The sequence below is a fragment of the Peromyscus californicus genome, unplaced genomic scaffold (genome assembly GCF_007827085.1).
Source record: "Peromyscus californicus insignis strain IS unplaced genomic scaffold, ASM782708v3 Scaffold_8__1_contigs__length_139910024, whole genome shotgun sequence".
Classification (NCBI taxonomy): domain Eukaryota; kingdom Metazoa; phylum Chordata; class Mammalia; order Rodentia; family Cricetidae; genus Peromyscus; species Peromyscus californicus.
In genome coordinates, this window is record NW_026294606.1 from 101,601,656 (window position 1) to 101,627,902 (window position 26,247).

General features: G+C 50.2%; 2 protein-coding genes across 2 annotated transcripts in view; one reads left to right on the forward strand and one right to left on the reverse strand.

Annotated features, from left to right (window-relative positions):
* Positions 1 to 67: 67 nt before the first annotated feature.
* Dhx38 (DEAH-box helicase 38) lies at positions 68 to 17,904 on the forward strand. Its single transcript, XM_052728750.1, has 27 exons — positions 68 to 385; positions 3,155 to 3,494; positions 3,818 to 4,005; positions 4,518 to 4,622; positions 5,379 to 5,526; positions 5,643 to 5,761; positions 5,936 to 6,012; positions 6,423 to 6,578; positions 6,985 to 7,146; positions 7,325 to 7,432; positions 7,772 to 7,884; positions 9,151 to 9,288; positions 9,588 to 9,774; positions 9,926 to 10,111; positions 10,374 to 10,514; positions 10,866 to 10,976; positions 11,070 to 11,186; positions 11,312 to 11,419; positions 11,814 to 11,926; positions 12,540 to 12,748; positions 12,845 to 12,999; positions 13,330 to 13,485; positions 13,579 to 13,713; positions 13,841 to 13,966; positions 14,351 to 14,446; positions 16,152 to 16,273; positions 17,428 to 17,904. The coding sequence occupies exons 2-27, from the start codon at positions 3,172 to 3,174 to the stop codon at positions 17,510 to 17,512; spliced, it is 3,684 nt and encodes a 1,227-aa protein (XP_052584710.1). The 5' UTR covers positions 68 to 385; positions 3,155 to 3,171; the 3' UTR covers positions 17,513 to 17,904.
* A 2,745-nt stretch (positions 17,905 to 20,649) lies between these two features.
* Positions 20,650 to 26,247, reverse strand: part of Pmfbp1 (polyamine modulated factor 1 binding protein 1) — a 56,704-nt gene continuing 51,106 nt past the window's right edge. The window contains exons 19-22 of the mRNA XM_052729506.1: positions 25,446 to 25,543; positions 24,941 to 25,015; positions 21,741 to 21,976; positions 20,650 to 21,208 (exon numbers count right to left, since the gene is read on the reverse strand). Of these exons, the coding sequence (XP_052585466.1) occupies positions 21,192 to 21,208; positions 21,741 to 21,976; positions 24,941 to 25,015; positions 25,446 to 25,543 (426 nt within the window). The 3' untranslated portion in view covers positions 20,650 to 21,191. The remainder of the gene's footprint in view (positions 21,209 to 21,740; positions 21,977 to 24,940; positions 25,016 to 25,445; positions 25,544 to 26,247) is intronic.

Sequence of the window (26,247 nt, forward strand, 5' to 3'; positions counted from 1 at the left end):
CAACCGGAAGTACGTCATTTCCGCCCTTAGTAAATATGACCGCCCTCGTTCTGTCGTCCCTCTCACGCCCACAGGCCAGAGGCGGGGTGTCAACTGTCACGCTAAGTACGATTGGTCGCAAGGAGACTTGGGGCCCAGAGGAAGACGCTGCGGCTTTGAAGGCGTGTTCACGTTGTTTCGCCCTGGCGTCCAGGAACCCTCGATTTCTGGGCTGCTCTCGATGGTATTTTTGGACGGATAGAGGCCCCCGCGCAGGGCATTGTGGGACAATGATGGCCGCTTTCAAACAGCAGAATTTGCCTCTTTGAGACCGTCAGACCGAGCAGTGGCCGCGCTGGCGTCCCCAAATCAGGGGCAGAAGGTCCCGAGAGTTGTGCTTGGTGAGGTGAGTGTCTCTTCCTCTTTCCAGATCTGTCCTTCGGCCGCCATGGCGGCTCCAGGCGGCCTCGGTCGGTTCGCGGCTTAGGTTTTGGGCCCTGGTTTGAAGAGTTCCTCTTGTCCTTGTCAGCCAACTTTCTCTACTCACTTGAGTGGTCTTGGACATTCAGCCTACTCCGGACTTTGTTTGGGAACGGCCCCAATGAGATCGAGCGAGCCGCCCTGCGCCCTCGTTTAGGACAGTACCCTAACCGGTTACCGGGTAGCTGGGAGCCTGGATAGGGCTCCTGGTGCCTTCCTCCTTTCTCATAGAATTGTCTCTACTACGTCTGGTGGGTAATCTATAAGTGGCATGTTAGCTCCAAAGGGCAGGGAGTTTTTTTTTGTTTTTTTTTTTGGTTTTTTCGAGACAGGGTTTCTCTGTGTAGCTTTGCGCCTTTTCCTGGAACTCACTTGGTAGTCCAGGCTGGCCTCGAACTCACAGAGATCCGCCTGGCTCTGCCTCCCGAGTGTGGGATTAAAGGCGTGCGCCACCACCGCCCGGCTTTGTTTTTGTTTTTAAATCGGTATTGTTGAGAACAGCCATTGACTCAAGGACACATGAAGTAAGCGATTGCTGCCCAAGAAGTCCGTTGTGGCCTATTTGCCACCGATCTGTCTCCATAATCTGGCCCTGGAATAATAGGATATTTGCTATTTTGAGCGGCCAGTTAAGTCCTTCCTTGTCCTGTGCTGTGGATAACTTCTTGCTGTCCAGAGAAATGTTTGAGTCTTGTTCCCTTTTAATAAGTTATATTTATTCATTTACTTAAAGATCAGACTTTTAGTTTGCCATTTTTTGGGCTGTAGCAATCAACAAGACAGACAGCCTCTCGCTTGTGTACAACTGACATTTTAGGACATAGGTCATCATTCAGGTAAGTGCTGAGAGCCTGTGTGTCTCAGGCTTCCTGTCTAGATTTCCTCATGTGTATATAGATGTAACTTTCTTCTTTGTTCCACCTGATGAAATTTCCAAATGAAACTCTCGTTTCTTCATCCCAATGATGTTTGCAGTCCTCCTTGGTAGAGTGATGCATGTTAATTAGAGCATGGCAAAAGAAGTCTAGATTCCAGAGGTACATCTTAATAGGGATGAGAATAATTATCTATGTGTCCAGCATAGGCTCATGCTTATAAGCGGATGGTGTTAGGTAAAGATGAATGTGTCATCAGCTGACCACCCGGGAGCTCTTACAGTCTCTTAAACACTTTCCTGAAATGCCATTTTCTAACTTAATATTTCTCGTAAGTAAGTTTGGTGAACACATTGTTATTCAAGAGATTTTTCCCTGCTATGGGGCACCTTTTTTTTTTTTTCTTTCCCACAAAACACTACTGATGACAGCAGAAGTCACCAAGTGTGTAGAATATGGATGGTAAAATTATGACCTTACACCTCTGCTCTATAGACCCTGTGGTTTAAAGGGGACGGGATGGGCGGGTAGAAGAATGTATATAAAAATTAGTAAGGAACTAGTCAGTACACAGGAGCATAATATCAAATATGTAATAATGACATTGATGAAAGAACTGTGGGTCATATACAGTTGTTTGATTCTCAGAGTGGTTCTGTGGATTGTATAAAGTAAAAGTGATTGCTGTTTCACAGATAGAGAAGTAATAGCTAACCAAGGCAGCTGCTTACTTTCTCAGAAACAGAAAATGCCAAGAGCCTGGATTTTTTTTTTTAAATGTCTGTTATTAGAGAGGGATGTGCTGCTGCAGTTCACATGTTTGTTTGATGTTTGGAGGATGTGATGGGGGATCTTAGAGATGGTTATTCTGATTCTTAAGTGGGAGAAAGTGTATTCTGTAGAAGGGTGAAATTGCAGGAGAATACATTAAATAATGGGTGGAGGAACAAATATATGAGCGAAGGTGGTGGCTCTGAATGAATGAATATCTCACTAAATAGTCTCGCTGGTATGACACTTACTATGTATCTCACGCTAGCTTCAAACTTGCCATCCTCTGGAGCCTCAGCCTCCCACGTGCTAAGATTACAGGTGTGTATCACCATGCCCAGCTCCAGAACCTGGATGTTAATTGAGGTTTCTGACTTACATCGAGTTTCCCCTATACTCCCTTTACAGTTTTCCAGTAAGAAGCCCTTACTGAGGTTTATTCATGTCTGGATGATACCCTCTTGATCCTAGCATTTGCTGTGTGTGTGTGTGTGTGTGTGTGTGTGTGTGTGTGTGTGTGTGTGTGTGTCTGTGTCTTTCATGTATGTTGGGGTGGGAACTGGGAACCTTTTTGAGATTGTCAGTGATTTGGTGGGAAAGTCTGCTAAAGCAGCCAGAGGGGCTAGGAGATGGTTCAGTTGGTGAAGTGCTTTCTCACAAGCATGAGGACCCAAGTTTTGATCCCCCAAACCCACGGGAAAGCCACGAGTAGAGGCACATGTGTGCTGAAGAGGCAGAGACAGGCAGATCCCAGGAGCTTACTGACCAGCTAGCTTGGCTGAATTAGCCCCCAGTTTATTGAGAGACCCTGTCTCAAAAAGGAAGTAAGGGAGCAACTGAGAAACACACCTGATAATGACCTCTGGCCTCATGTGCACACAGTGCATGTGTACCTGCATGAACACACACTCTCTCTCTCTCTGATGGCAGAAGATGTCCTGGGCTCACTGTAGGGAGGTGGGCTAACCACTCAAATGTACTAGTTATTCTGGGGTACAGTAGAGCTGAGTTTTCTTATGTCCAGTTCTAATGGTTTGCCTTCCTTCCAGAGAAATCAGAGCCTGTGATGGAGGACACTGGTGAGGATGCCTCCATCCATCGGTTGGAAGGCACCGATCTGGACTCGCAGGTTGGTGGTCTTATTTGCAAGACCAAAAGTGCAGCCAGTGAGCAGCATGTCTTCAAAGCCCCTGCTCCCCGCCCTTCACTGCTGGGACTGGACTTACTGGCTTCCCTGAAACGGAGGGAGCGAGAGGAGAAGGATGATGGGGATGACAAGAAAAGGTCCAGAATCTCTTCTTACAAAGACTGGGAGGAGAGCAAGGATGATCAGAAGGAGGCCGAGGAGGAGGGTGATGAGCAGGCTGGCCGAGGTGGCCGCAAAGACAGGTAAGGAAAGAGGGTAAACGTTGGTGGCCGGAAATACTAGCCCAGGTTTATCTCAGTTCCTAAGACACCTAAGAGCTTTATGATTTTATTGTGGTTCTATAATACTGGTGGCAGATAGGAATTGGTTAGGATTTGTGGGGAAAATTCAAAGGCATCCTAGAAGTGGATGGTAGAGTTTAAATGCCTAGGTTCTTGCCATGTACAAGCCCTCAGCACCAGGGAGATGCATTGGAGAGGACATATTGCTTGTTGGCATACCCCGAGGTAGAGGGAAATGTTTTCTTCCATGGAGAGCCCTTTCCCAGCTCATCTCCCTGTTTCAGGCATTACCGATCTGCTCGGGTAGAGACTCCGTCCCACCCTGGAGGTGTGAGTGAGGAATTTTGGGAACGCAGTCGGCAGAGAGAGCGGGATCGGAGGGAGCATCGTGTCTATGCCTCATCCAAAGAAGAAAAGGATCGGAAGAAGGAGAAATCTCGGGATCGAGACTATGACCGCAAGAGAGACAGAGGTAAACCGCCTGTCACCTGTCCTGTTGCCCCTTAGCACTTGAACCAGCAAGCCATTCTTTCCTGTTTGGAGAACTTTTACAGTGGTGCTCATTGATTCTTAGTCCAGCTGCTTTGCTTGTGTATGTGGTTCTTGTTTTATTGTGAAAACTGGGCATGAAGGAAGTGTTGGGTAACCTGTTTAAGAAACCAGAGTTTACAGTAGATTGTGGAACAAAGTGAGACTGGCCCGGACCAGTATTGTCTGTAGCTGAGGTCTGCTATACCACAAAACTCTTTGTGATAGACACGTCACTGTTCACTTTTGATTCTTGTTGGAAAGTAGCTGTTGTGTGAGTTTGACCCTTTCTATCCATTGAGAGAATGTGAGTGTGTGTTTCAGCCCATAGATCATGGGCGTGTGTGGTGGAGTATGCCTGTGTGAGTAGGGGAGGCTTGTGCTTTCTGCCCAGTGCACATGGGTGTGTGTTAGTATGAGGTAGCCATTTTTAACCCCCTCATGTGACTCTCACAGATGACCGGGACAGAAGTAGGCACAGCAGCAGATCAGAGCGAGATGGAGGCTCAGAGCGCAGCAGCAGAAGAAATGAGCCAGAGAGCCCTCGACATCGGCCGAAAGGTATTCTCGGCTCTCCTCTGTGGTGGCTGGGAAGGGCTCAGGTGCCTAAGAGGCGGAGTGAGCGGTGTTCAGCTGTGTTGCCAGGCAGTGAGCTGGATTTCAGTGTGACCCTCTGAGTTAGGGGACCTGAGCAAGGTGGGTGTGGCCCTGTCCCTCTCTTGGGTGGATGTGCTTCCTGAGGGTATGGGCTGTTTGCTGCAAGGCAGGTTTTTCAAACGGTAGGAAGCCAGAGGTGTGTGCATCAAGAGGGATTTAATGAAAAAGAACTATTTGTTTTAAGATGAAGAGGTTTGCAGAGAGAAACCGATTCCTTCAGTGTTGTGTTAAACAGTGAAAGCTGGACTATTCAATTCAGTCTCTTTAAAAATTGTCATCACTGTCTTATCTATAGTAAGTAAGTACAAGGTTGTGAAATAGGGAAATAAGTAAGTTGGGGCTGTCATGACGGTGATCTGCGTTATTTACCAGGCCCCACATGATGGAAGGAGGACCAACTTCTAAGAATGGTCATCTGACCGCTGCATTTGTGCTTTGGCACATGCATGCACACAAACACACACAGTTAAATAAATAAATGTAATTAAGAAATAAGTTGGGAAACTAGGTATGGTGGTTTATGCCTATAATCCAGCACTTTGGAAGCTGAGGCAGGAGGATTGTAAGTTTGAGGCCAGTGTCAACTACATAGAGTTATGCTGTCTGAAGTCGTGTCTCATTGACATTGGATGTTTACTGTGGATGTGTCCTTGGCCCCAGATGCAGCCACCCCGTCAAGGTCCGCCTGGGAAGAGGAGGACAGCGGCTATGGTTCTTCAAGACGCTCTCAGTGGGAATCACCCTCCCCGACACCTTCCTATCGGGACTCTGAGCGGAGCCATCGGCCATCCACTCGCGATCGAGACAGGTGATGGATGCGTGGGGCAGCCAAAGTGGGTGGTAAGAGGGATGTGGGCAGGGAGAGTTGCTGGCAGCTGGGGGACATAGTTCAGCTTAGCGACAGCTGATCTTGACCTTTCCCAGGACTGTGAGGAGCAAGTACTCAGATGACACACCTTTGCCAACCCCTTCCTACAAGTACAACGAGTGGGCTGATGACAGAAGACACTTGGGGTCGACCCCACGTCTTTCCAGGGGTCGAGGTAAGGCCTGGAAGGCAGGAGCAGAAAAACTGATTGGTCAGGGTTGGGGGTTTGGAGGGTGGGGATGAGGTGGGGGAGGCTGAGTGGAGGCCGCACTCAAGAAGCGTGCAGTCTTGCAGTTCTGGTCCCGGTCAGCTAGAGTTGTGGACTGACCCTTCCCTCTGCTTCCTTTAGGGAGACGTGAGGACGGGGAAGAGGGGATCTCCTTTGACACGGAGGAGGAGCGGCAGCAGTGGGAGGATGACCAGCGGGTAAAGGCGGCGTCAGGAGGGCGGACAGGAAGTGGTGGCTGTTCCTACAGGGGTCGGGGAGAGGAGGTGTCAGAGCCAAGGGCTCTGAGGGACCTGCCAGCAGGACTGGGCTTGAGGAAGGTGGTTAATGCTGTTCCGTTCAGAGCACTGGACCTTTGAGAGACGAGCTGCACAGTGAAGCTTTTGTACTGATGCAGCCAGTCAGACATGACTCCTGTGGTGGGTACCTCTGGGGTAAATGTGAGTGGTGCTGGCATGGCAGCCTGCCCTGTGAAGTCAAAGCTGTCTGGTCTCCTCCTGGCCTTCTCCAGGTCTCTTGTGCTGACCGCAGGCTGCTGCTGGTGGTCATGGACTTCTTACTGGATGCCGTGGCCTGTCCCTGCCCTCATGCTTTGTCTCCTCCTCTGCAGCAAGCGGACCGGGACTGGTACATGATGGACGAGGGCTACGATGAGTTCCACAACCCCCTGGCCTACTCGTCCGAGGACTACGTGAGGCGGCGGGAGCAGCATCTGCACAAACAGAAGCAGAAACGCATTTCGGCCCAGCGCAGACAGATCAATGAGGTGAGGCTGCCGCAGTGGCGGGCGTGTGGGCGGAGTCTCACCTTGCCATGTGTTTATAGACAGGGCCAGGTCAGATATACCTAAGGAGCAGGAGCGGGAGCGGGAAGCTTTGGGTAGCTTAGAACACCTCCCTGGCTCCTGCTTCTCTCCTGCAGCACTCTGAAGGGCCTGTGGGGAGAACGGCATGGTGATGCCTGCCTCTGGGTGTATTTTGGTATCTGTCAGGGTTGGTCCCTGGCTGCCTCTTGGGAAAAGGGCTGCAAGTGCCTCAGCTTTGGTGGTGACTTCCGTCTAAGGAGCTCCAGGGTGTATGTCCATTAAGACTCTGTCACGCGTGGACTTGGCGGTTAGCCTCTCAAGATCCCTCTTAGTTGCAGGCTGAATGTGACTCCCTGTGTCCCCACAGGATAATGAGCGCTGGGAGACGAACCGAATGCTCACCAGTGGGGTGGTCCATCGGCTGGAGGTGGACGAGGACTTTGAAGAGGACAACGCTGCCAAGGTGCATCTGATGGTGCACAACCTGGTGCCTCCTTTCCTGGATGGGCGCATCGTCTTCACCAAGCAGGTAGGCTTCTTTCTGGGGCCAGAGACAGCACTGGAGCGGAGAGAGGACGAAAGGACGGGGTGCAGTCATGTGCCGATTTGAGGGCCTAGTGACTCTTTACTAGGGCCTGTGTACAGCAGGCCATCTGGTTGACTTAGTGACCGGTGGGGAATGTCTCTTCCTCCCCTACTTCCTGCAGCCAGAGCCTGTAATCCCAGTGAAGGATGCCACCTCAGACCTGGCCATTATCGCTCGGAAAGGCAGCCAGACAGTCCGCAAACACAGGGAACAGAAGGAGCGGAGAAAGGTTGGTATCCTGCCGCTCGGGCTGAGGGCCACGCGGCTCTTTTCTCACTCCTGTTAAAACTCTCAAGACTGCACAGAGATCCCACTGGCAGTCAGAGGCCGTGCTTGCGTGAATCGAGAAGCAGCCCAAGGAGGGTACTGTGCTCTACTCGGTCCTTAGTTTAGGCGACCACAGGGCCTGGTGCCGGGCGCTGGAGGCTTGAGATGTGGGACTTGGTGCTACCAGTGCCTTGTGGGAATTTCCTGTCTGCCAGATGAAGCCTGCTCTCCACAGGAGTTGCCCCACTGCCTGCGTTCTTAGCGGAGGATGCGGCGACTTAACTCCTGTTGTCTTCTTCAGGCTCAGCACAAGCACTGGGAACTGGCGGGGACCAAACTAGGGGACATCATGGGTGTCAAAAAAGAGGAAGAGCCGGATAAGGCTGTGACGGAAGATGGGAGAGTGGACTACAGGTGGGTCGTCTTGGCCAGCAGCTAGTGTGCTCGTGACTCCGAGTCTTCAGTGGTTTTTGATGGTTGTTCCCTCAGGTCTCTTGTCTGCTGACTGTCATTGCCCTGGGGACTATTCCCACGTCACCATTGTTGCTGCAGTGATGGTCGAGTAGACTGAGGCTCAGGGAGGTTAAGGACTTTGCTCGAGGGCACCCAGCTAGGAAATGGTGGTTCGGTTTAGCCGCAGACAGTCCTGTGGGGGAGCCCCTGCTCTTTGAGGTGTTCCATGTGGGAAGGCAGATTTCTTTCCTTGGTCAGATTTCAGTACGTTGGAGGAACTGGTTTTCACAGACTTTTTAAGTACGAGAGGCTCTCTGTTTTGGTAGTGAGTTATCTGTTCATGGAGGTTTTTACAGCTGTTGAGTCCCTGCTTAGTGGAGTCCCTGCATTGGGTAGGCACTAGACTCACATGCCCCTTTCTCTCCTCATCCTTTGAGTAATGCCATGTCCCCATGGAAACATCATCTTGATCTAGCAGTTCTCTGTAGTTCTGTGTGAAGTGTCCCAAATAAAAGTTGATATTACTGGTCAGCCCTTGCTGGGCTCTGGGTCATTTAGTCCCTTACGTTTCAGTTGTCAGGTGACCGGGTAGACTGAGTGAAATTAGGAATAGAAACTTGAAGGAACTTGGGGCAGATCTGAGGGAGGAAAGGACTCTTGGGGAAGGTGGGTGGAATGGTCTTAGGGTATGACCATGTATCAGACACTGATTACTTACATAGAAACAAGGCAAATATAAGTGAGCTGTTCTCACAGTTCTTTGAATATGAGGCCTTTGCACTGTGCAGCCCTATAAAGGGAGGGAGGAATTCTGATCTGTGTCCTTTACTGTGTAGCCAGAACTTGGAAGATCCTGTGGCTGTGTAAAGAAAGTATGGTTGCCCGGGATCTTCTGTCTAATTAGTGACCTGCTGGTTAATTTCAGCTCCTCTTCTGGCCACACTTTGTTTTGGATGGGCCAACCTCCCACTTGAAGGTCTGCTCGGATCCCTGTCAGCTGTTCGGTCAGGGCTCTGGACTGTGTGTGATGGGTGACGGAGTCTTGTGCCATGGGCTGCTCCTTAGGCCCAGGGAGATGCGGTCTTGGGTGGCCAGGCTGCTTTGGTGTCTAGGAGGTTGATTGCTTCTTGTCGCAGTTGTTCACGTTCCTGGGAGCAAGAAGGAGGGCAGCTAACTTAACCCCGAGGGACAGTGTGGGGAGGTCATACGTGCTATTGTGTTTTCCAGGACTGAGCAGAAGTTTGCGGATCACATGAAGGAGAAAAGTGAGGCCAGCAGTGAGTTTGCAAAGAAGAAGTCCATCTTGGAGCAGAGGCAGTACCTGCCCATCTTTGCTGTACAGCAGGAACTTCTCACCATCATCAGGTAATGTCCGGAGGCTCCGTGGCCCAGGGAGGGGCGTCTCATGGGGAAGGGAAATAGTGTTTTCCCCGTGGATTGGCTTAGGGTATGCTGCATGAAGTGATGTGACCTTACTTCCTTAGTGCTTCAGGTTCAACATGGCTGTGTCCAGACATTTCAGGTTGTAGTTTCTTAAGAGGCTGGCTTTTGGTGAAGCTAGGCTTTACCAGGGGCAGCAAAGGATTCTTAAGGCTTCTTGGGGAGTTTTCTCAAGAGTGGCTTCCCACCCAGCTGCTCAGTGCTTTGCTTGCTCTTCCTTGTAGAGATAACAGCATTGTGATTGTGGTTGGGGAGACAGGGAGCGGCAAGACCACTCAGCTGACCCAGTACTTGCATGAAGATGGCTACACGGACTATGGGATGATTGGCTGTACCCAGCCCCGGCGTGTGGCTGCCATGTCAGTGGCCAAGAGAGTCAGTGAAGAGATGGGGGGAAACCTTGGTGAAGAGGTGAGTGGGCATGAGGTCTGAGCCATGTAGCTTTTTCCTGATAGCTTCTGCCATTTGTGCTGGAGGCTGTGGTCTGCTTAGGCTGGACCCCAGTCTGTGGGGGCTAACAGTGAGTAGTGGCCACTTTCTGAGCTGTGTCTCTGACCCCCAGGTGGGTTATGCCATTCGCTTTGAAGACTGCACTTCTGAAAACACCTTGATCAAATACATGACTGATGGGATCCTGCTCCGAGAGTCCCTCCGGGAGGCTGACCTGGATCATTACAGTGCCATCATCATGGATGAGGCCCATGAACGGTCCCTCAACACCGACGTGCTCTTTGGACTGCTCCGGGAGGTAAGAGCTCTGGGGTCTGTTCCTTCTGTGGTTGATGTGCTCCAGGTGGGTTCCTCTGAAGCTCCCAGGTCGCCTGTTCAGTCCTGCTGGCGTCTTTTCTTACTCAGCTGAGTGACTTGTGGTTCATGGTTCCATCATTCAGTCCAGGGTTGATGAACCTAATGCACAACTTTTCCAGCTTTGGCTTCTTTCTGCTTTCCTTGTGGTGACAAGCTGAGCCTGTAGGCCCCAAGCCCACAGGAGCCTCTGACCCTTCTCTTAGGTTGTGGCTCGGCGCTCAGACCTGAAACTCATTGTCACATCAGCTACGATGGATGCAGAAAAGTTTGCTGCCTTTTTCGGGAATGTGCCCATCTTCCACATCCCAGGGCGTACCTTCCCTGTCGACATCCTCTTCAGCAAGGTACTTCGGCATGCTCTGAAAAGGCAGCTGGAGGAGGCGGGGTGCGGAGCTGGGCCAGATGTGGTCAGTGCCGTGAGGCACATGGGGCAGCCTGCAGCTCCAGAGCTCCAGAGCTCCGGTGGACATAGCCCTGTGCTCTGAGGAAGGTTTTATGTCCTTGTTTCTGAAGTAAGGGGCCTAGGGAGAGACCAGCTCTAATTGTAAGGGCCATAGCAATCAGGCTCATCCTGAGGTTGGCATCCCTGAGTCCGGTTCTGCAGTGCAGACAGGTGACAAAGCTGTGTGTCCTCTGAGGGTTGCTGACTTGTGCTGCCAATGTACCCTTCTCACTGCCCTCTGTTGGTGTTGCAGACCCCACAGGAAGATTATGTGGAGGCCGCGGTGAAACAGTCCTTGCAGGTACACCTGTCTGGGGCCCCTGGAGACATCCTTATCTTCATGCCTGGCCAAGAGGACATTGAGGTGCGTGCTTTGGCCCCCACTGGGGTAGATGGGTGAAGCCTGTGCATGAGAGTTTGGGCCTCCAGGGTCTCATGACTTCTTCCTGTGCCTTAGGTGACCTCTGACCAGATTGTGGAACACCTGGAAGAGCTGGAGAACGCGCCTGCCTTGGCTGTGCTGCCCATCTACTCCCAGCTGCCTTCTGACCTCCAGGCCAAAATCTTCCAGAAGGTGTGATGGGGACCTCTGGTGTCCTGCAGAGGAGGGCAAGAGCAGGTGGGAAGTGGGTTTTTGCTTGTTCAGTCTTTCTTTCCCAAAGACTTACCTCCCTTCCTGCATGTCCTGATTGGCCCTAGGCTCCAGATGGCGTCCGGAAGTGTATTGTTGCTACCAACATTGCTGAGACATCTCTAACTGTTGATGGCATCATGTTTGTTATCGACTCTGGCTACTGCAAGTTAAAGGTAAGGAATGATACAGGAGATTGGACTCTGGATCCTCACCCAGAGTGAATTCAGCATAGAGGCTCTAAGTCAGGCCCTGGTCCACCCTGTTAGGTACACAAGAGAGTGGCAGCGGTGTTGCTTAACATTTAGTGAGCCCTGATCTTGCCACGTGTTTAGTTCACCTAATCCTTGTGGTAGCTTGATGGTATAGATAATTCAAGCAACTCTGTAGTGGTCACAGAGCTGGTATTGATGGAGACTTTCTTGAGTCTCTTGGCTCTAAAATGACATCCAGTTGAGTTGCTAAGACACTTCCTCTGTGATGAGTAGTAGCTGGCTTTGTCTTTGTCTCAGGGCTACTTTTCTTTCCCCTCACTCTGTCCTTAATCAGTTCTTTTGTGTACCCTACTAGGTCTTCAACCCCAGGATTGGCATGGATGCTCTGCAGATTTACCCCATTAGCCAGGCCAACGCCAACCAGAGGTCAGGGAGAGCTGGCAGGACGGGCCCAGGTCAGTGTTTCAGGTAGGAGCCCTGTGCTAGCCTGCTTCTTAGGGCACTGCTGGGACTATGGACCAGAACCCTGGGGCCCTTCTCTGGTGCTGGCCCTCCTTAGAGCTGCCACTGGGTGGTGCTGATGAGTGGAAGCAGTCTTCCCAGGGATTTCTGCCCTGAGACAGTTCTGTAGGAAGGGACCTGCAGTGAACAGCAGCGAGGACAGCAGGCCCCCTCCAGAGGCTGGGTCTGAGTAAATGGTGCTGCTTTTTCACTTGCCTGATTACTTTTTCTCCTCTGTTTTTATGACTGAAAAAGAATAATGCATTCACTAGAAATCCAGCAAATACATAGAGATGTTAAAACAGTAAACCTTGCTGTAATTCTAGGCTTAGGCACTTTGGCTCCCACAGGCATATAGGAGGCTTCAGCGGAAGAGCCAAGGTTAGAAGACAAGGGTTGAGCAGATAGAAGTGGGTGGGGCAGGTCCCTGCTTGTAGGATTTGTTGGCTGTTAGGATGAGACTCTTGAATAGTTTATTCGACGTTCTGCTGTGTGGTTCCTGAGTGTAGCCAGTCCATGGGAGAGGCCGGCAGGCCAGCATGGGGCAGGTACAGCTCAGTCATTGGCTTCTCCCTGGCAGACTCTACACACAGAGTGCTTATAAGAACGAGCTCCTGACCACCACCGTGCCTGAGATCCAGAGGACCAACCTTGCCAATGTAGTGCTGCTGCTCAAGTCCCTGGGGGTGCAGGACCTGCTGCAGTTCCACTTCATGGACCCGCCCCCAGAGGACAACATGCTCAACTCCATGTATCAGCTCTGGATCCTCGGAGCCCTGGATAACACAGGTGCATGGCCAGGAGCTGCTAGGGCCTCGAGGGACTGGCACACTACTCTCTTTCATCCGCTGTACACTGCATCTCCGGCTTTGTTTCCGCTCTTAGGTGGCCTCACTTCCACGGGGCGCCTGATGGTGGAGTTCCCACTGGACCCGGCTCTCTCCAAGATGCTCATCGTTTCATGTGACATGGGCTGCAGCTCTGAGATCCTGCTCATCGTCTCCATGCTTTCAGTCCCTGCCATCTTCTACAGGCCCAAGGTAGGAAGGCGGCATCTCTCTCCCCAGAGGGCTCGAGGGATCATTTGATCCTCTGTTAGGGGCATGGAGATGCCGCCTTTGCTCTCTTCTCATAGGGAGAAGAGGAGGTGGGAGGGCTGCGTCAGTCAGTGGTCCTCATAGTGTTCTGGAAATTTGCAAGACCATCTTTGATCTCTTAGTATGGTTCTGCCTGAGACCTAATGTTTGAGTTGATTTTGTATTGTTGGGCATATTGACATGTGGGCAGGTCTAGCGTGAGAACCGTGGGATATGCCCTGTGGGTCTGGCCTCCCTGTGCCTATATTTAAAGGTCCCTGTTGCTTTCCCTAGGGCAGAGAGGAGGAGAGCGATCAAATCCGGGAGAAGTTTGCTGTCCCTGAAAGTGACCATCTGACTTACCTGAATGTCTACCTGCAGTGGAAGAACAACAATTACTCTACCATCTGGTGCAACGACCATTTCATCCATGCCAAGGCCATGCGGAAGGTGGGGTGGCAGCCCAGAGGGGCACAGTCTGGAGGAAGGGGTGGTATGGTGGAGGGGAGGGCTCCATCCTGTCTTGTCTGTGTCCTGTTCTAGGTTCGGGAGGTACGGGCCCAGCTCAAGGATATCATGGTGCAGCAGCGGATGAGCCTGGCCTCGTGTGGTACTGACTGGGACATTGTCAGAAAGTGTATCTGTGCTGCCTATTTCCACCAGGCAGCCAAGCTCAAGGTGAGCCGAGGAGCCACAGAGCTCTGGCCCCTTTTGATACCTGTGTGCGGGCAAAGTCCTTTCTCATGCAGGTTGTAGCTTGCGTCAAGACGGTGTTGGTGATGTGGCCACCTGTTTTCTCTTCTAGGGGATTGGGGAGTATGTGAACATCCGCACGGGGATGCCCTGCCACTTACACCCCACCAGCTCCCTCTTTGGAATGGGCTACACCCCCGACTACATTGTGTATCATGAGCTGGTCATGACCACCAAGGTGAGTCTTGCCCGAGGAGTTCCAGTTTTGGGGCCCACTGACTGGGGTTCTTGTGGGAATATTATCAGGTTAATTTGTAAGAGTACAGTGCCCTCATCTGTGCCAGAGGATTACCCCCTGCTGGCTGTTGGCAAGAGCAGCCCCTGCTAGTGCCATTGGAGAGGCTTTCTGCATGCCTGGGCTTTCCTGCTGAATGCTGAGGGCTGTTTCCTCAAGCATAGGGGATTGTGGGTGGAGAAGGGATGACAATTCCGGTGTCCCTTGCATTTTCCAGCCTCACAGGACTAGCAGTAGGACCCTTCTCACGTGGCTGTCATCGTGAAATCATACTGGGAAGGACATGACTCCCCTGTGACCTCTACCCTGTTGCTTTTCTGCCCACAGGAGTACATGCAGTGTGTGACCGCTGTGGATGGAGAGTGGCTGGCAGAGCTGGGCCCAATGTTCTACAGTGTGAAGCAGGCAGGCAAATCCCGGCAGGTAAGGGCCCTGTGCTTCCAGGCAGGTGTTGTTTGCCTGTGGGAAAGGTTTTCCTTCTGTCTGCTGGAAAAGGCTTGTTACCGTCCGACCCCTCACCTTTCTCCCCACGTGTAAAAGCTGCGACCTAGCCAACCTGCCTGTCGGGTATTCTGCACTCTTCTGGTTGGTTGGTCAGCTGGGAGTTTTTTACTTTATAAACTTAATCAAAAACTTCAAATACTCATAAAACTAGACAAAATACTATAAAGAATCACTGTAATTAACTAAATCTCTCATTCTCTGAAATTGAAATGTCTTACTTTGCTCATTTTTTTTTTAACCTACCCCCTGCTCACCCTTCTCCTCCCAGAACATTTTAAAGTGTGCCTCCAGAGATTGTTATTTTATCCTTAAGTACTTGGGAAGAGTAGGACTCATTTCAACAACATCACTTATGTGACAGTATCACTCCTCACAGTTGGTCTCCCATGTCACCCAAGTCTCCATTCCTATCCAGAAGTTCCCATTTATCTCAGATAATGTCCCATAATTGATTGATTTGAATTGGGGTGGGACATTGCAGGGGTGTTTATGTGCGTTAATACCTTCGTTCTGGTACAGGATCTGCTTTCTCTCTATGACACCAATTTACTGAAGCAATTGTCATCTGTCCCATAGAATGTTCCACAGTGTGCATTTGGCTGATTACTTCCTTTAGTGGTGACTAACGTGTGTCTCTGTCATGTATGCTTCGGTAACTAAAGGCCTGATAGGTTCTGGTTCAGCTGTGATGACGCATACGTGGCCCAATTTTGATGATGCTCAGATGCAGTTGTGGTCCTGGATGTGTCAGCTTGCCTCTGTTCATGTCCTCTACCCATGACTCTATCTCAGGGGTTTGGTGTCTACTAATGAACAACACTTTAATCTGTTGGGTAGGGGTGCAAAATGTGGCTCTGCTTTTGCATTCCCACTTTGTCACATAATTATCTCCACACTGGGACAGACACGCTTCCTTTCTACCCCCGTGATTTCCGTGTCGCTCCTGGCATGGTTGTGAACTTGACTGGAAGAACGTGTGTCCTGGGCTGTGGTGTAGTTTAGTAGTGAACTGCTAGCATGCCTTCAGTCTTCAGTACTGCCTGGAGAAGAAGTGGAACCTTGCCTTGGGGTTGCCTTGGCAGTTCTTGGGGCTGGAAGGAGGCTCAGTGGGTAAGAGTGCCTGCTGTGTAAGCATGAGGACTGGGGTTCAAATCCCCAGCACTCATAAAAAAAGCTGGGAATAGCCATGCATATCTGCAACCCTGTTACTGGGGGTCAGAGACAGGTGGGTCCTGGAGGCCCAACAGCCAGCCTAGCTGAAGGGTAGCCTTGGTGAACTTCAGACTCGGTGAGGGACCCTGTTTCAAGGGAATAACGTGGCGAACAACCAACAACACCATCCCCCTTTGGCTTGTCCGTGGTTCATCCAGCCACATACATGTACACAACACGCACGCACGCACGCATGCATGCACGCACTCCAGAAGAGTGTCAGTACTTACTGGCTTGTGTGGAGTGCTGAGGGGTGACTGGCTAGGACTGAATTATCCAGTGTTTATCTTGAGTATTTTACAAAAGTCCTGAGCTGCAGAAGGCCAGGTGCCCTTGGTGCTGGGACATAGAGAAACACAGGCCCCAAGCTCAGATGCAGCCTCTACAGCCAGTCCCCGCTGCCTTTTTCTAGGAGAATCGTCGGCGGGCTAAAGAAGAAGCCTCTGCCATGGAGGAGGAGATGGCCCTGGCCGAGGAGCAGCTGCGTGCCCGGCGGCAGGAGCAGGAGAAGCGCAGCCCACTGGGCAGTGTCAGGTGAGCTTGGCCTTGGGGATGCACCCGGGGCCAGGCAGGTGCTAGGTCGGTTTTAAGAGAAGGTCTCAGTTTAAAGGGGAAATTAAAGGGAGGTGGCTTTGTGTGGGTGGTCACACATGGAGGTGGTAGTTGGACAACTTGGAACTGTTCACTGCAATTCTTAGCCATTATTCTGTAGATTCAGGGCCTGAAGTGGGCTGGAGTCTTGGGGTGGATCTTACAGCTTTATTGTCAGGCAAGGGCATTGAAAAAACATCCCAGACAGGAGAGTGCCTTGGGCTTCTGCACCTGTGCTGATGTGATGCCTGACAGCTAGGGCACTGTGGTCTGTCCTCACGTCACCCGGCACCAGTGAGTTTCCTCTTTAGATCTGGGGTTCCCACGGGCGTGCTCTGCTTTCTGGAGTGATTCGGGGACTCAGGACAGTTCAGTGAATAGGTTTATTACTGAAAACAAATGGAATCAGCCAAAGGGAGAAGGGTGTGGAAGGAGGACTGAGTGGATCCTAAATGTGCAGACTCATTCCTTGGGGCCATTACCCTGGCACATTGATTTGACAATCAGGCACACTCCAGTGAGCTTTGGTGCTCATGGTTTTTAACTGGGTTCTGTGACATTGGTGTGGATGGTTGAATCCTCACCACCAGTGGTTGAACTCAGCGTCTGGTCCTCTCCCCCACCCCGCCCACCCGCCCTCCAGGGTTTAGGCTGGTACCACGTGGCTCAGAGCCTCAGCTCTCAGCACATTGCTGGTCCTTTTGGCCAGGCCAGCCAGCTCCAGGTGAACATGAACTGTCAGGAGTGTTCTGAGGGCCCTTTGTGAGTAGCAGAGATGCCCTGGTCACTCGGCTAATTCCTCTGGGGACAAGGACAAACCTAAGTGGTGATCTCCTTATCTAGGGGCCACAAAAGGAGTTGTCAGAAATAGGTTGTGCATGTTCCTTAATAGATGTCAGAGTGGCGTGACTTCCTTCATACTCTCCTCACTGGGGATGGGGAACAAAGGGCTGTAGAGGATGCTATGGAAGAGGTCCTTCCGCCTTGAAGCTGCTGTGCATTGGGTCAGAAACAGCAAGGCCTCGAGGCCTTTGGTCCTGTTGGACCTCTGCTCAGGGAGAAGCATTGTTTCCTACCTCCTCTTTCTGTGTGTCCAGGTCCACAAAGATCTACACTCCAGGTCGGAAGGAGCAGGGGGAGCCCATGACACCTCGTCGCACACCAGCCCGCTTTGGACTGTGAGCTGGGGCTGTCCCAGAAGACGGCAGCCAGGGACTGAGCTCTAAGCTCTCCAGCCAAGGCGCTCTAAGGACGTGGACACAGCCTTTCATCTGTATGTTCATCTAGTCTGGGGCAGTTCCTGCTGAGTCAGGCTCTGCCACAGGACGAAGCATTCCTGATGCAGGGCTTGGCAGGAACAGACCGCAGAGTGAATAAGCAGCTGCTTGAGCAGCAGGAGGTGGCTGGGCCATCGCATCCGCATAGCCTGTCTCCAGGACACTTGGTGTATGAGCAACTTGCTGCGACTGAATCTTTTTTAATCCTTGTGTAAAGTAGCAAGATAGAGGCAGAGACGCTTGTAATTTGGTTATCACTCGGGATTTGGAAATAAATATATTATTTGTAAAATGTGATTGCATTTTTAATTTCCTTTCTCTTTTACTGCTCTTATCCCTTTGGTAAAGACAGGAGAGGCAGATCCCTTGTCCTTTCTGTCCTTGGATAGATCTTTCTAGAACCTTAGCTCTGCTCTCTCTACATTCTGCTGATGGGGTTGCTTTCATGGGGGCATGAGTATGTGGAGTATGTGTGTACATATGTTTATGTGCTTATGTGCGTATATGAGTGCGTGTGCATGCACATGGGCATGTGTGACGAGGGCCAGAGATATTACGTGTCTTCCTTATTTTTTCATGGGCGCCGGGGATCTGACCCCATGTCTTCATTCTCATGTGATGAGCACTTCAGTACTGAGCCAGCTTCTTAGCTTATGGGCAGGAATTCTAGAGGTGGGATTGACTGAATGGGAGCCCCTTAGGTGTAGAGACTTGAGAATGGCTCAGGGCATCCAGCGCAGGACAGGCCAAGCTCTGAATCCCAGCTGTTTCTGAGGCTGGTAGGCAGTGGTGAGGCCTTGAGGGCCTACTAATGGGAGGGAGGGAGCAGGGCCTTGGTTTAGCCTTCCCAGGGGAGTTGGCTTTACAGAGGTGCATGCTGTTAGAGGCTTCCACCTGCTTGCTTGGGTAACCTAATTTTGGCCCTGGGTGGGAAGTCCAGAAGAAGGTGGCTTGGTAGGGGACCCATGCACAGGTTCAGGCTTAGGATACAGTAGTATGGGAAGAATGGATTCTAACTGATAGATTTATGACTCATAAACAGACACTATGGGCACAAACCCCTTTACATGCTCCTTTAGATGAGAAAACGGGATATTAGAACTACGGGTCTGATGCAACTTACTTTAAAAGTAAGAAAGTCCTGGCCAAGGGCACAGGTGCCATGAGAAGCATGGATAGCCTCCTGCAGGTCTTCCTGAAGGTGACTTGTGTTAAAGCTGCTGCCTGGGATTCGGGCTGGACCTGTGTCTACAAGGTTTTCATACAATTACAGATACTTTCCTTTGTAGGGCAGCTTTATCACTGGTTCTTACTGGCTTCCTCTGGTGATGGCTGATTCTCTTTCTAGTGGACAGAAACATTTCTAAAAATGTCCTGTGGTCTCTGTTTAGACACGACCCTGAGGTGAACTCCTACCACTTCAGATTTGCTGGAGTGAGAGCACTGGTTCCTGTGTAGTCTATAGAAGATCCCTGCTAAGGACCAGGGACTTCGTTCTCAGTCATCTGTGTTTACCCTTTGTAATAGAATTAATTTTATATATGATATTAAATAAAAACTTCATTCATCTGCATATTGTCTGAGAGATAGAAGACCATCACAGTGAGGTGAAAGTCTAGCAGCCAGTGGTAGGCATATTGGCAAGAGCAGGAAGCTGAAGTTTGTCTTTAAATGTAAGTGGGAAGTAGAGAGGGCAAGCAGGAAGTGGGATGAGGTTATTGATTCTCAGAGCCCACCCCAAGTGATGCACTTTCTCTAGCAAGACTGCACCTCCTAACGCCCCCCAAACAGTACCAGCGACTAGAGAGACAAAGTGTTCAAGTATCTGAGCCTATGGGGGGACCTTCTCGTTTAAACCGCTACACTTGCTGAGCCATCTTGCCAGCTCCCCTTTCTAATCTGGAAATCTTTTATTTCTTTTTCCTGCCTAAGCACTCTGGCTGCAGTGACTAGAACTGTGCTAAATTCAAGGGGTCCAAGTGGGCATCCTGGTTCTCGATCTCAGAGGAAACCTGGGAGCTTTGAGCACGCAGCTGTGGTTTTACAAAATGTGTTTCCACAAGCATTTCTTTTCAGTATCAGATAGTAAATGGTTTTGTAGAGACTGACTTCTTTGGTTATGTATCAAGGAACACTTAGCTTCCCCGTCTTTCTCCAGCATTCTCTAAGTCTATTCTCTCTGCCGACACAGGTCTTCTGCCTGCCTGAGCTTTCACGGCTGGTTGAGTGGGTGAAATAGTAAAGTGTTCTATCTCCTTGCTTCCCATCATGCACCCCTGCTTTGATTGGACACAATCACCTCCACAGAGAGGGAAAGACAGCTTTGAATACTATGTGACGCAGTGTCCAGAGGTTGCAATTTTGGCTGACGTATATGAAATATCTTCTTGAAATATGGAGATAATCCTGTCTTTGTAGTAGACTGGACTGTGGACTTTAAGGATATTGAACTTGTGTTTGAATATAGGGGCCGTACCTAAGACTAGGATGCAGGTCTTGTTGGTATCAGGTGTTTTTCCTTTTTAGTTCTGCTTTTCTCTAGAAAACAAAAGCTAATCTAAGCCAAGTTGGGGACAAAATCAGAAGACTTTAAGCAGATGGCCATCAAACACCACAAGAGACGTTTCCAGAGCCTCTCAGTACCCACTTCTTTGCACACAGGAGACTAATCCTTCTACATCATGATTAGCAGTGCGTTTTCTTGGCCTTGATTTGGCTGGGAGGGAGGCAAAGCATCTGAGAATCATCGCCCACCAGTGTGCCTTCTCCCTTCCTCTTCCCACCCTCTCAGAAGTGCAAGCTTTTCCATTTATTCCTCTTAGTTTACCCAGGTAGCCATTTGTCTCTATTTCCTATAGACTGGAAATATAAATTCCAGACATGTACTCCGCTTAACAAAATCCTACCACAATAAAGTAGTTTAGCCGTCCTTGGAGTTTGTTATAATGGAATTTTACTTGTATTGTCCTGGCTGGGGGGAAAAGTAAACTTGTTAAAAGGAGGAATGTAATATGGCAGCCAGGGAGGAAGCAGATGGTGTGCCCACCCTTGCCCACTTGGAAAATGCATCACTTATTTCTAGTACTTTCTTTTGGGTCCTAGAATTGTTTTCCTTTTGGGGAAAAAAAAGGTTTCTAGATTTTTTTTTTTCTATTTAAAATTCCAGACAGAGATTAAAAAGGGGGAGCACTAATTCCCTCTTTTTGGTTTAAAAACCTAATCCAGGTAACCCAGAGGCTTGCTTTGCGAAGACTTTCTCCCACAGCAGTAAAGAGACCAGAATGTTGGGCATCTGGAGAACACAGGGATGAGCAGGTCTCTGGGATGGGCAGTGCACAGACACCAGGAGCTCCCGGGAGCTGTGTTGTTCGTGTCTTTATTACAGAGTCTGGGCCTGGAGGTGGGAGTGGGTACCACAGCTCACTCCAGTTCAGGGAGTAGACAAACTCAGTAAGGCAATAACATCTGACAAACCAGGCAGGGCCTTGATAGATGACTGTAGGAGCCGATCCGGTCAAGAAGGGGTGGGAGCTTGCTGTCCTCTGAAAACGTGTAGGAATGGTGCTTAGGGCGAGGAGCCGATTCTAGCAATATGAGGAGCCTGGGGAAACAGGGAAGAAACAAAGGTTTAATTTGAGGAGAAATGAATGGGTGACTTCTTGAGGGCCAGCGTCATGGCCAGACAGCTCTGTTGGAGAGTGACATCTCCCTTCTGGGGTTTCATGGACTAAAGAGGTGGCAGGAACAGTAGGGCATAGGCTGGGGCTGAGTGGAGGGCTGGGTACTCCTGTGGGATGTCCAGCCAATAAGAGAAGGAGGAAGTCTATTCTTCCTTTCCCTCTTTCCCCTCCACCTCACAGTGAGACTGAGTTAAGGGAGGAGACAGGTCTGTGATGTGAGGTCCTGGGGTATCACCCAGTTCTCAGATCTGAGGGTCGGTCATTTGTCTTCTTCATCTACAGGTGTGGAAGGAATGAGCACTATGAACGGAGGTCTCTAGTAACCTGTTTTATTCCTGTATGAATTCTAATCCAGTGTCTTTTTGGAGAATGAGGTCACACATTATTGCTGCTTTGGCTCATGGGTCAAAGAAAGGAGACATTACAGTAGCAAGGAGCAAGTGGCACACGTACCCGTGAAGGGGGGCACCCCGATGTATTTGTTGATGTCCACTTTTGTTGTCGTGTCCTGGGGTAGTCCTCTCCAGCCTAGTGAGCTGCATAGTTTCCCCTTCTGGGAGGATTCCAGTTTGCTTGGGCCTAGGGCCCTGCCACAGACCCTCGCGTGTCCCGCCCTTTTCTTCTCTTCTATCTCATTCTTCAGCTTTTTGTTTTCCTGCTGCAGATGGACCATGACGCTGTGGAGGTGGCTGTGGGAGGAGATGGAAGTGAGGAGGGCAGGGGGCCATTTGGTCTGTTTGATATGTGTGGCTCCTTGCCGGAAAGAACCCAGAGGGTGTCGCAGGAGCGGGGTGAGGAGGGCCCACCTCTTCAGAGTTGGGTTCTCACATACACCCTGTGTAAGTGGAAGCCCATCTGTGTCTCATGGAAGAGGCTCAGACCTGGGGGTGAGGAAGACCAGGAAGAGGACCCACTCTGCCAGTTCTGGGCCTCATGTCTATGTTTTTGATGGGGACAATTAAGTCTGCCTTGTCTGGGGTTTGCGGAAGGATTCAGTTGGAAAAATGATGAAAATCTGATAGGTGAACCAGAAGGCTACTCTGGACAGTTCTGACTGTGTATGCTCATAGCTTTCTTTGTGTGGGAAATGCACTCACCCAAAGCCAACACCCTAGTTCTCTCTGTTCCCCTTTCTGAAGAGCAGAGAGTACAGGGTTCCTGGCTCTGTAGAGAACACGGCCACATTGTTCCTTCTCATTTTACAGATGAGTTGGTAGAGGCAGGGATATAGGACAGAGGAAAGATAATTTAGTGTCTTCTCCATGACTCAACAGATGGCAGCTATTATCAACCTATGGATTTCTCCTAACAAATCTTGAGAGCAGTGGATGATGGAAAACTCTATGGGGACAGGGGAAGACATTTGGCCTCCTGATTAATCTCTCTACAAATGGCTCTATCACTACAGATAGACCCTGGCTTGATACTTCAACTTAGAACATTTTTGGCTTCATAAGGGTGTGAAAATGATACACACTCAGTAGGAAACTGTACTTTGAATTTGGACTTTTTTTTTTTTTCTCAAACTGGCAAGATCTGGCCCAGGCTTCTTGGGAGATGCTGGGAAATGTCCATGAACTTCAACTTCCAATCAGACACAGCCACTGCTCTACAGGTCAACATGTGGTAAATTATGGGTATGAAGTGAAAGTTTGCCCGAATAATATTTCCAACTTACAATGGTTTTATCCAGACATGGCTCCACCTTAAGTTGAGGAGCGCCTGTATTCTCAGCTCATGAGGTCTTAGGAAGATTAAGTAAGTCAACGTGTGCAAAACACACTTGGGGTGCACGAATAAAATTTCACCACATTGCGCCAGCTGCCGCCAAAGGAGAAGCAAGATGCCAACAGACTGGTAAGCCACGGCCACGTGGCAACTTATAGACACATAGAAATGGGGTATGTTATAAGAGCTAGCTAGCAAGAATTCTTAGTTACAGGCCATGAGGTTTGTAAATAATATAAGCCTCTGTGTGTTTACTTGGGACTGAGCGGCTGCAGGACCACGGGTGAGAGAGATTTGTCTGGATTGCCGGGGCTGGGCGGGACCTGAGAAAACTTTTGACCACACACACTGCTTCCCATGTGCTGAATAACAGAACATTAGTTGTGTTATTATTATTATTATTATTATTATTATTATGATCATCATCATCTTTATTATTAAAAGGTAAGGCCAGGGAAATTCACAAATGAGTTCGTGGTGAAATGGCTCTTTCTGGAACTTGGTAAGATATAAGGAAATGTGGAGTTACCTGTTACTTTATAATTTTTTGGCAGTTCTAGGGATTGTGCCTAGGGTCTTGCTCAAATCATACAAGTGGTATTCTACCACTAGACTATGTCCATGACCTTTTTTTTCCAATTAAAAAATTTTGACACAAGATTTCACTAAATTACCCAGGCTGGCCTTGAACTAGATCTATAGCCCAGGCAGGCCTTAAACTTGTGGTGGCCTGTGCCACTGGGTATGGAGCTTTTGAGATTATGACAACTGTTTTTTTAGTTAAATATTTCATAAATTTTTTTTTATTTCATTAGAAAGTGTCATGGTCCTTTTTAGAGGCAATCACATGACAGGATGGATCCTCAGCCTCTTACAGGTCACATGCTTTACCCACTTGCTTTCTGCAAATCTGGCCTCTTCTCCTGTAGCCCCCCAGTCCATGTGCCACTGGGCTGGAGGCCAGGTCTGGTATGGCCTCCACTCCCTAGCTCTCTGTCCTCTCCTCTGTCCATGTCTCTGCTGTCTTCTCTCTGTCTCTGTCAGTGTCTCTGCTGTCTTCCACATCCCACACAGCCTCCTCCTGCTCTTGGTGTCTTATTCTCCATGTCACAGTTCTGTTCTCTCCTTCAACTCATTGTCCAGCTTAAGGTCAAAGCCCAGGACAGAGCTTGCTTGCTCCTGGGAGCCACAAATGGATGCCAGGTGTGCAGAGACATGGACACCCTCAGCCTTCACAGCAGCGTTTGAGGCAACTGCTGCTTGGCCAATGTTGTCACAAGCAAGCCCTCTCCAGACCCTCCTAGAATGTCAAACATGGTGTGTCCCTGGAAAAAGCTTGGGAAGCACTATCCTAGGCCCTGTCTGAAGTAGCCTGTAATTAGACAGTCGTTTCTTGGTCTCTGTTCTCTGACTTTCTGTTGTCCCATGCCTCACTCTTGGTGGATGGACCTGTGACCAGGTGGTGAAGCAGGATCACAAGGGAGAGTGGGGCTCGAAGTACAGGAGCCCCAGTTTCCTGAGGAGCAGTGAAGCTCCTTTAACCTGGACTTTCCACCTTGAGCTGTTCCACAGAGAGTCATGGCTTCCACACTCCCTTGTTCATGGCCCTCCAGTACAGTCACTCAGTCCCTACCACAGCCTGCCTGCAGTGCCCACTCCCTTCTCAATGCTCTCTGCCTCTGAACATCAAGGAGGTGAGTGGGGGAAGGAGGTGGAGGTTTCATCTGCTCACTGAATTGCTGTTGAGGGAGAGAATTAAGGTTCAGTGTAGTCAAGTGACATACCGGTGCTGCTTAGGAACTGTTTCAGGTCTCAGGGTCCTTCCAGATCTTTCCTCCCCCCGCCCCCCGGAGGCTAGTCCCCGTACAGAATGTCAATCAGCCAAGGGTGGTCCCAAGGGACAGCAGTGCACGGAGACAACTTACTCCTTTTCTCCGGTAAGCTTGGCGATGTATTTGACCTGTTCTCGCAGCTTGTTTCCCAGTTTCTCATTGGCGATCCTGTAATAAAACACACGGGAAAAATGGCTCTTCCCTAGATGGGTGAGAAGTTGATCGATGGGCACTGGCCCTTCCCAGCAGGGTTTCTGCTTGTTCCTTGGCCCCCATCACCTCGTCCCTGAGCAGGAGCCTTCTGAGGACTCACATTCAGATGATCGCATACATTTTCAAAGGAATGGGCTCAAGGGGTCCACATGAGGCTGGGTCCCATCTTGGGAAGAGGAAGCGTGCTCAGTGAGGCGTACCTTGCATTGGATGCTGCCCTGTCCCTGTGCTACAGGCTTTTCGAACCTGCCTGGAGGGGTGAGACCCCTCTGACTGGCAACCCTTGTGTGTGCGTGAGTTCTCGGCAGGTGTGTGTGACTGGTCGCGGTGGTTCTGGGTTCGGCCCGGCCTTGGGAGCCGCCCTCCTTTTGTCCGGAATACTTACTTCTGCTCCTTTGCCCACTGTTCCATGTTGCACATGATCTGATCGTTGTCTCGATGGAGCCTACAGTTCTCTTTGGTTGTTGTTACCCTCTGGGGCGGCTTTGCGGACAAGAAGAAAATGAGACTATAAGGGATGGGAACACCGACTGCCATCTCCCTCCCCCAAATCTGGATTCTTCTTTCTGAGGAAAAAAAATCAACTCTGCTACCCAACCTGAGGCCAGAGATGCCACAGGCAGGACCTTCATTCCACACGGCGGTGCCGTGCCCGAGAGACACCATTTCTCCCAGACACCGTGGACCTGGACCCTTATAGTAATGGCTCTCAGACTTGAGAATGACTTAATGGCGAAGTGACTTGTTCTAACATGGTGTTCTGAGCTGATGTCATAACAAATGCAAGAATCAGGAAAAAGAGGTGCTTCTTTTAAATTTGAACAAGGGCCCTGTGGCCACCCCAAGATGTCCCAAGACTTCATGCCCTGAATGGCACTGCTTGGGTTGCTGGAGGTGGGGGCATACCTCGAAGGCCACTTAAGCAGTTGGATGGCAAAACCTGACAGGATGTGCCCAGAAGAGGGTGAACCAGGGGTTGTGAGTGGCAGCTGTGTACCCGAGTCTTGTTGAGAGTCTTGGTCAATGTCTCTCTATCAGCGAAACCACAGGGAAACAGGTGAGTCGAGAGGTGGCTGGAAGTATCCAGATTCTGCTTCCTGCAGAACAGTGTGTGTGCATGCGTGCATGCATGAGTGTGCGTGTGCATGTGCGTGTGCGTGTGCGTGTGTGTGTGTGTGTGTGTGTGT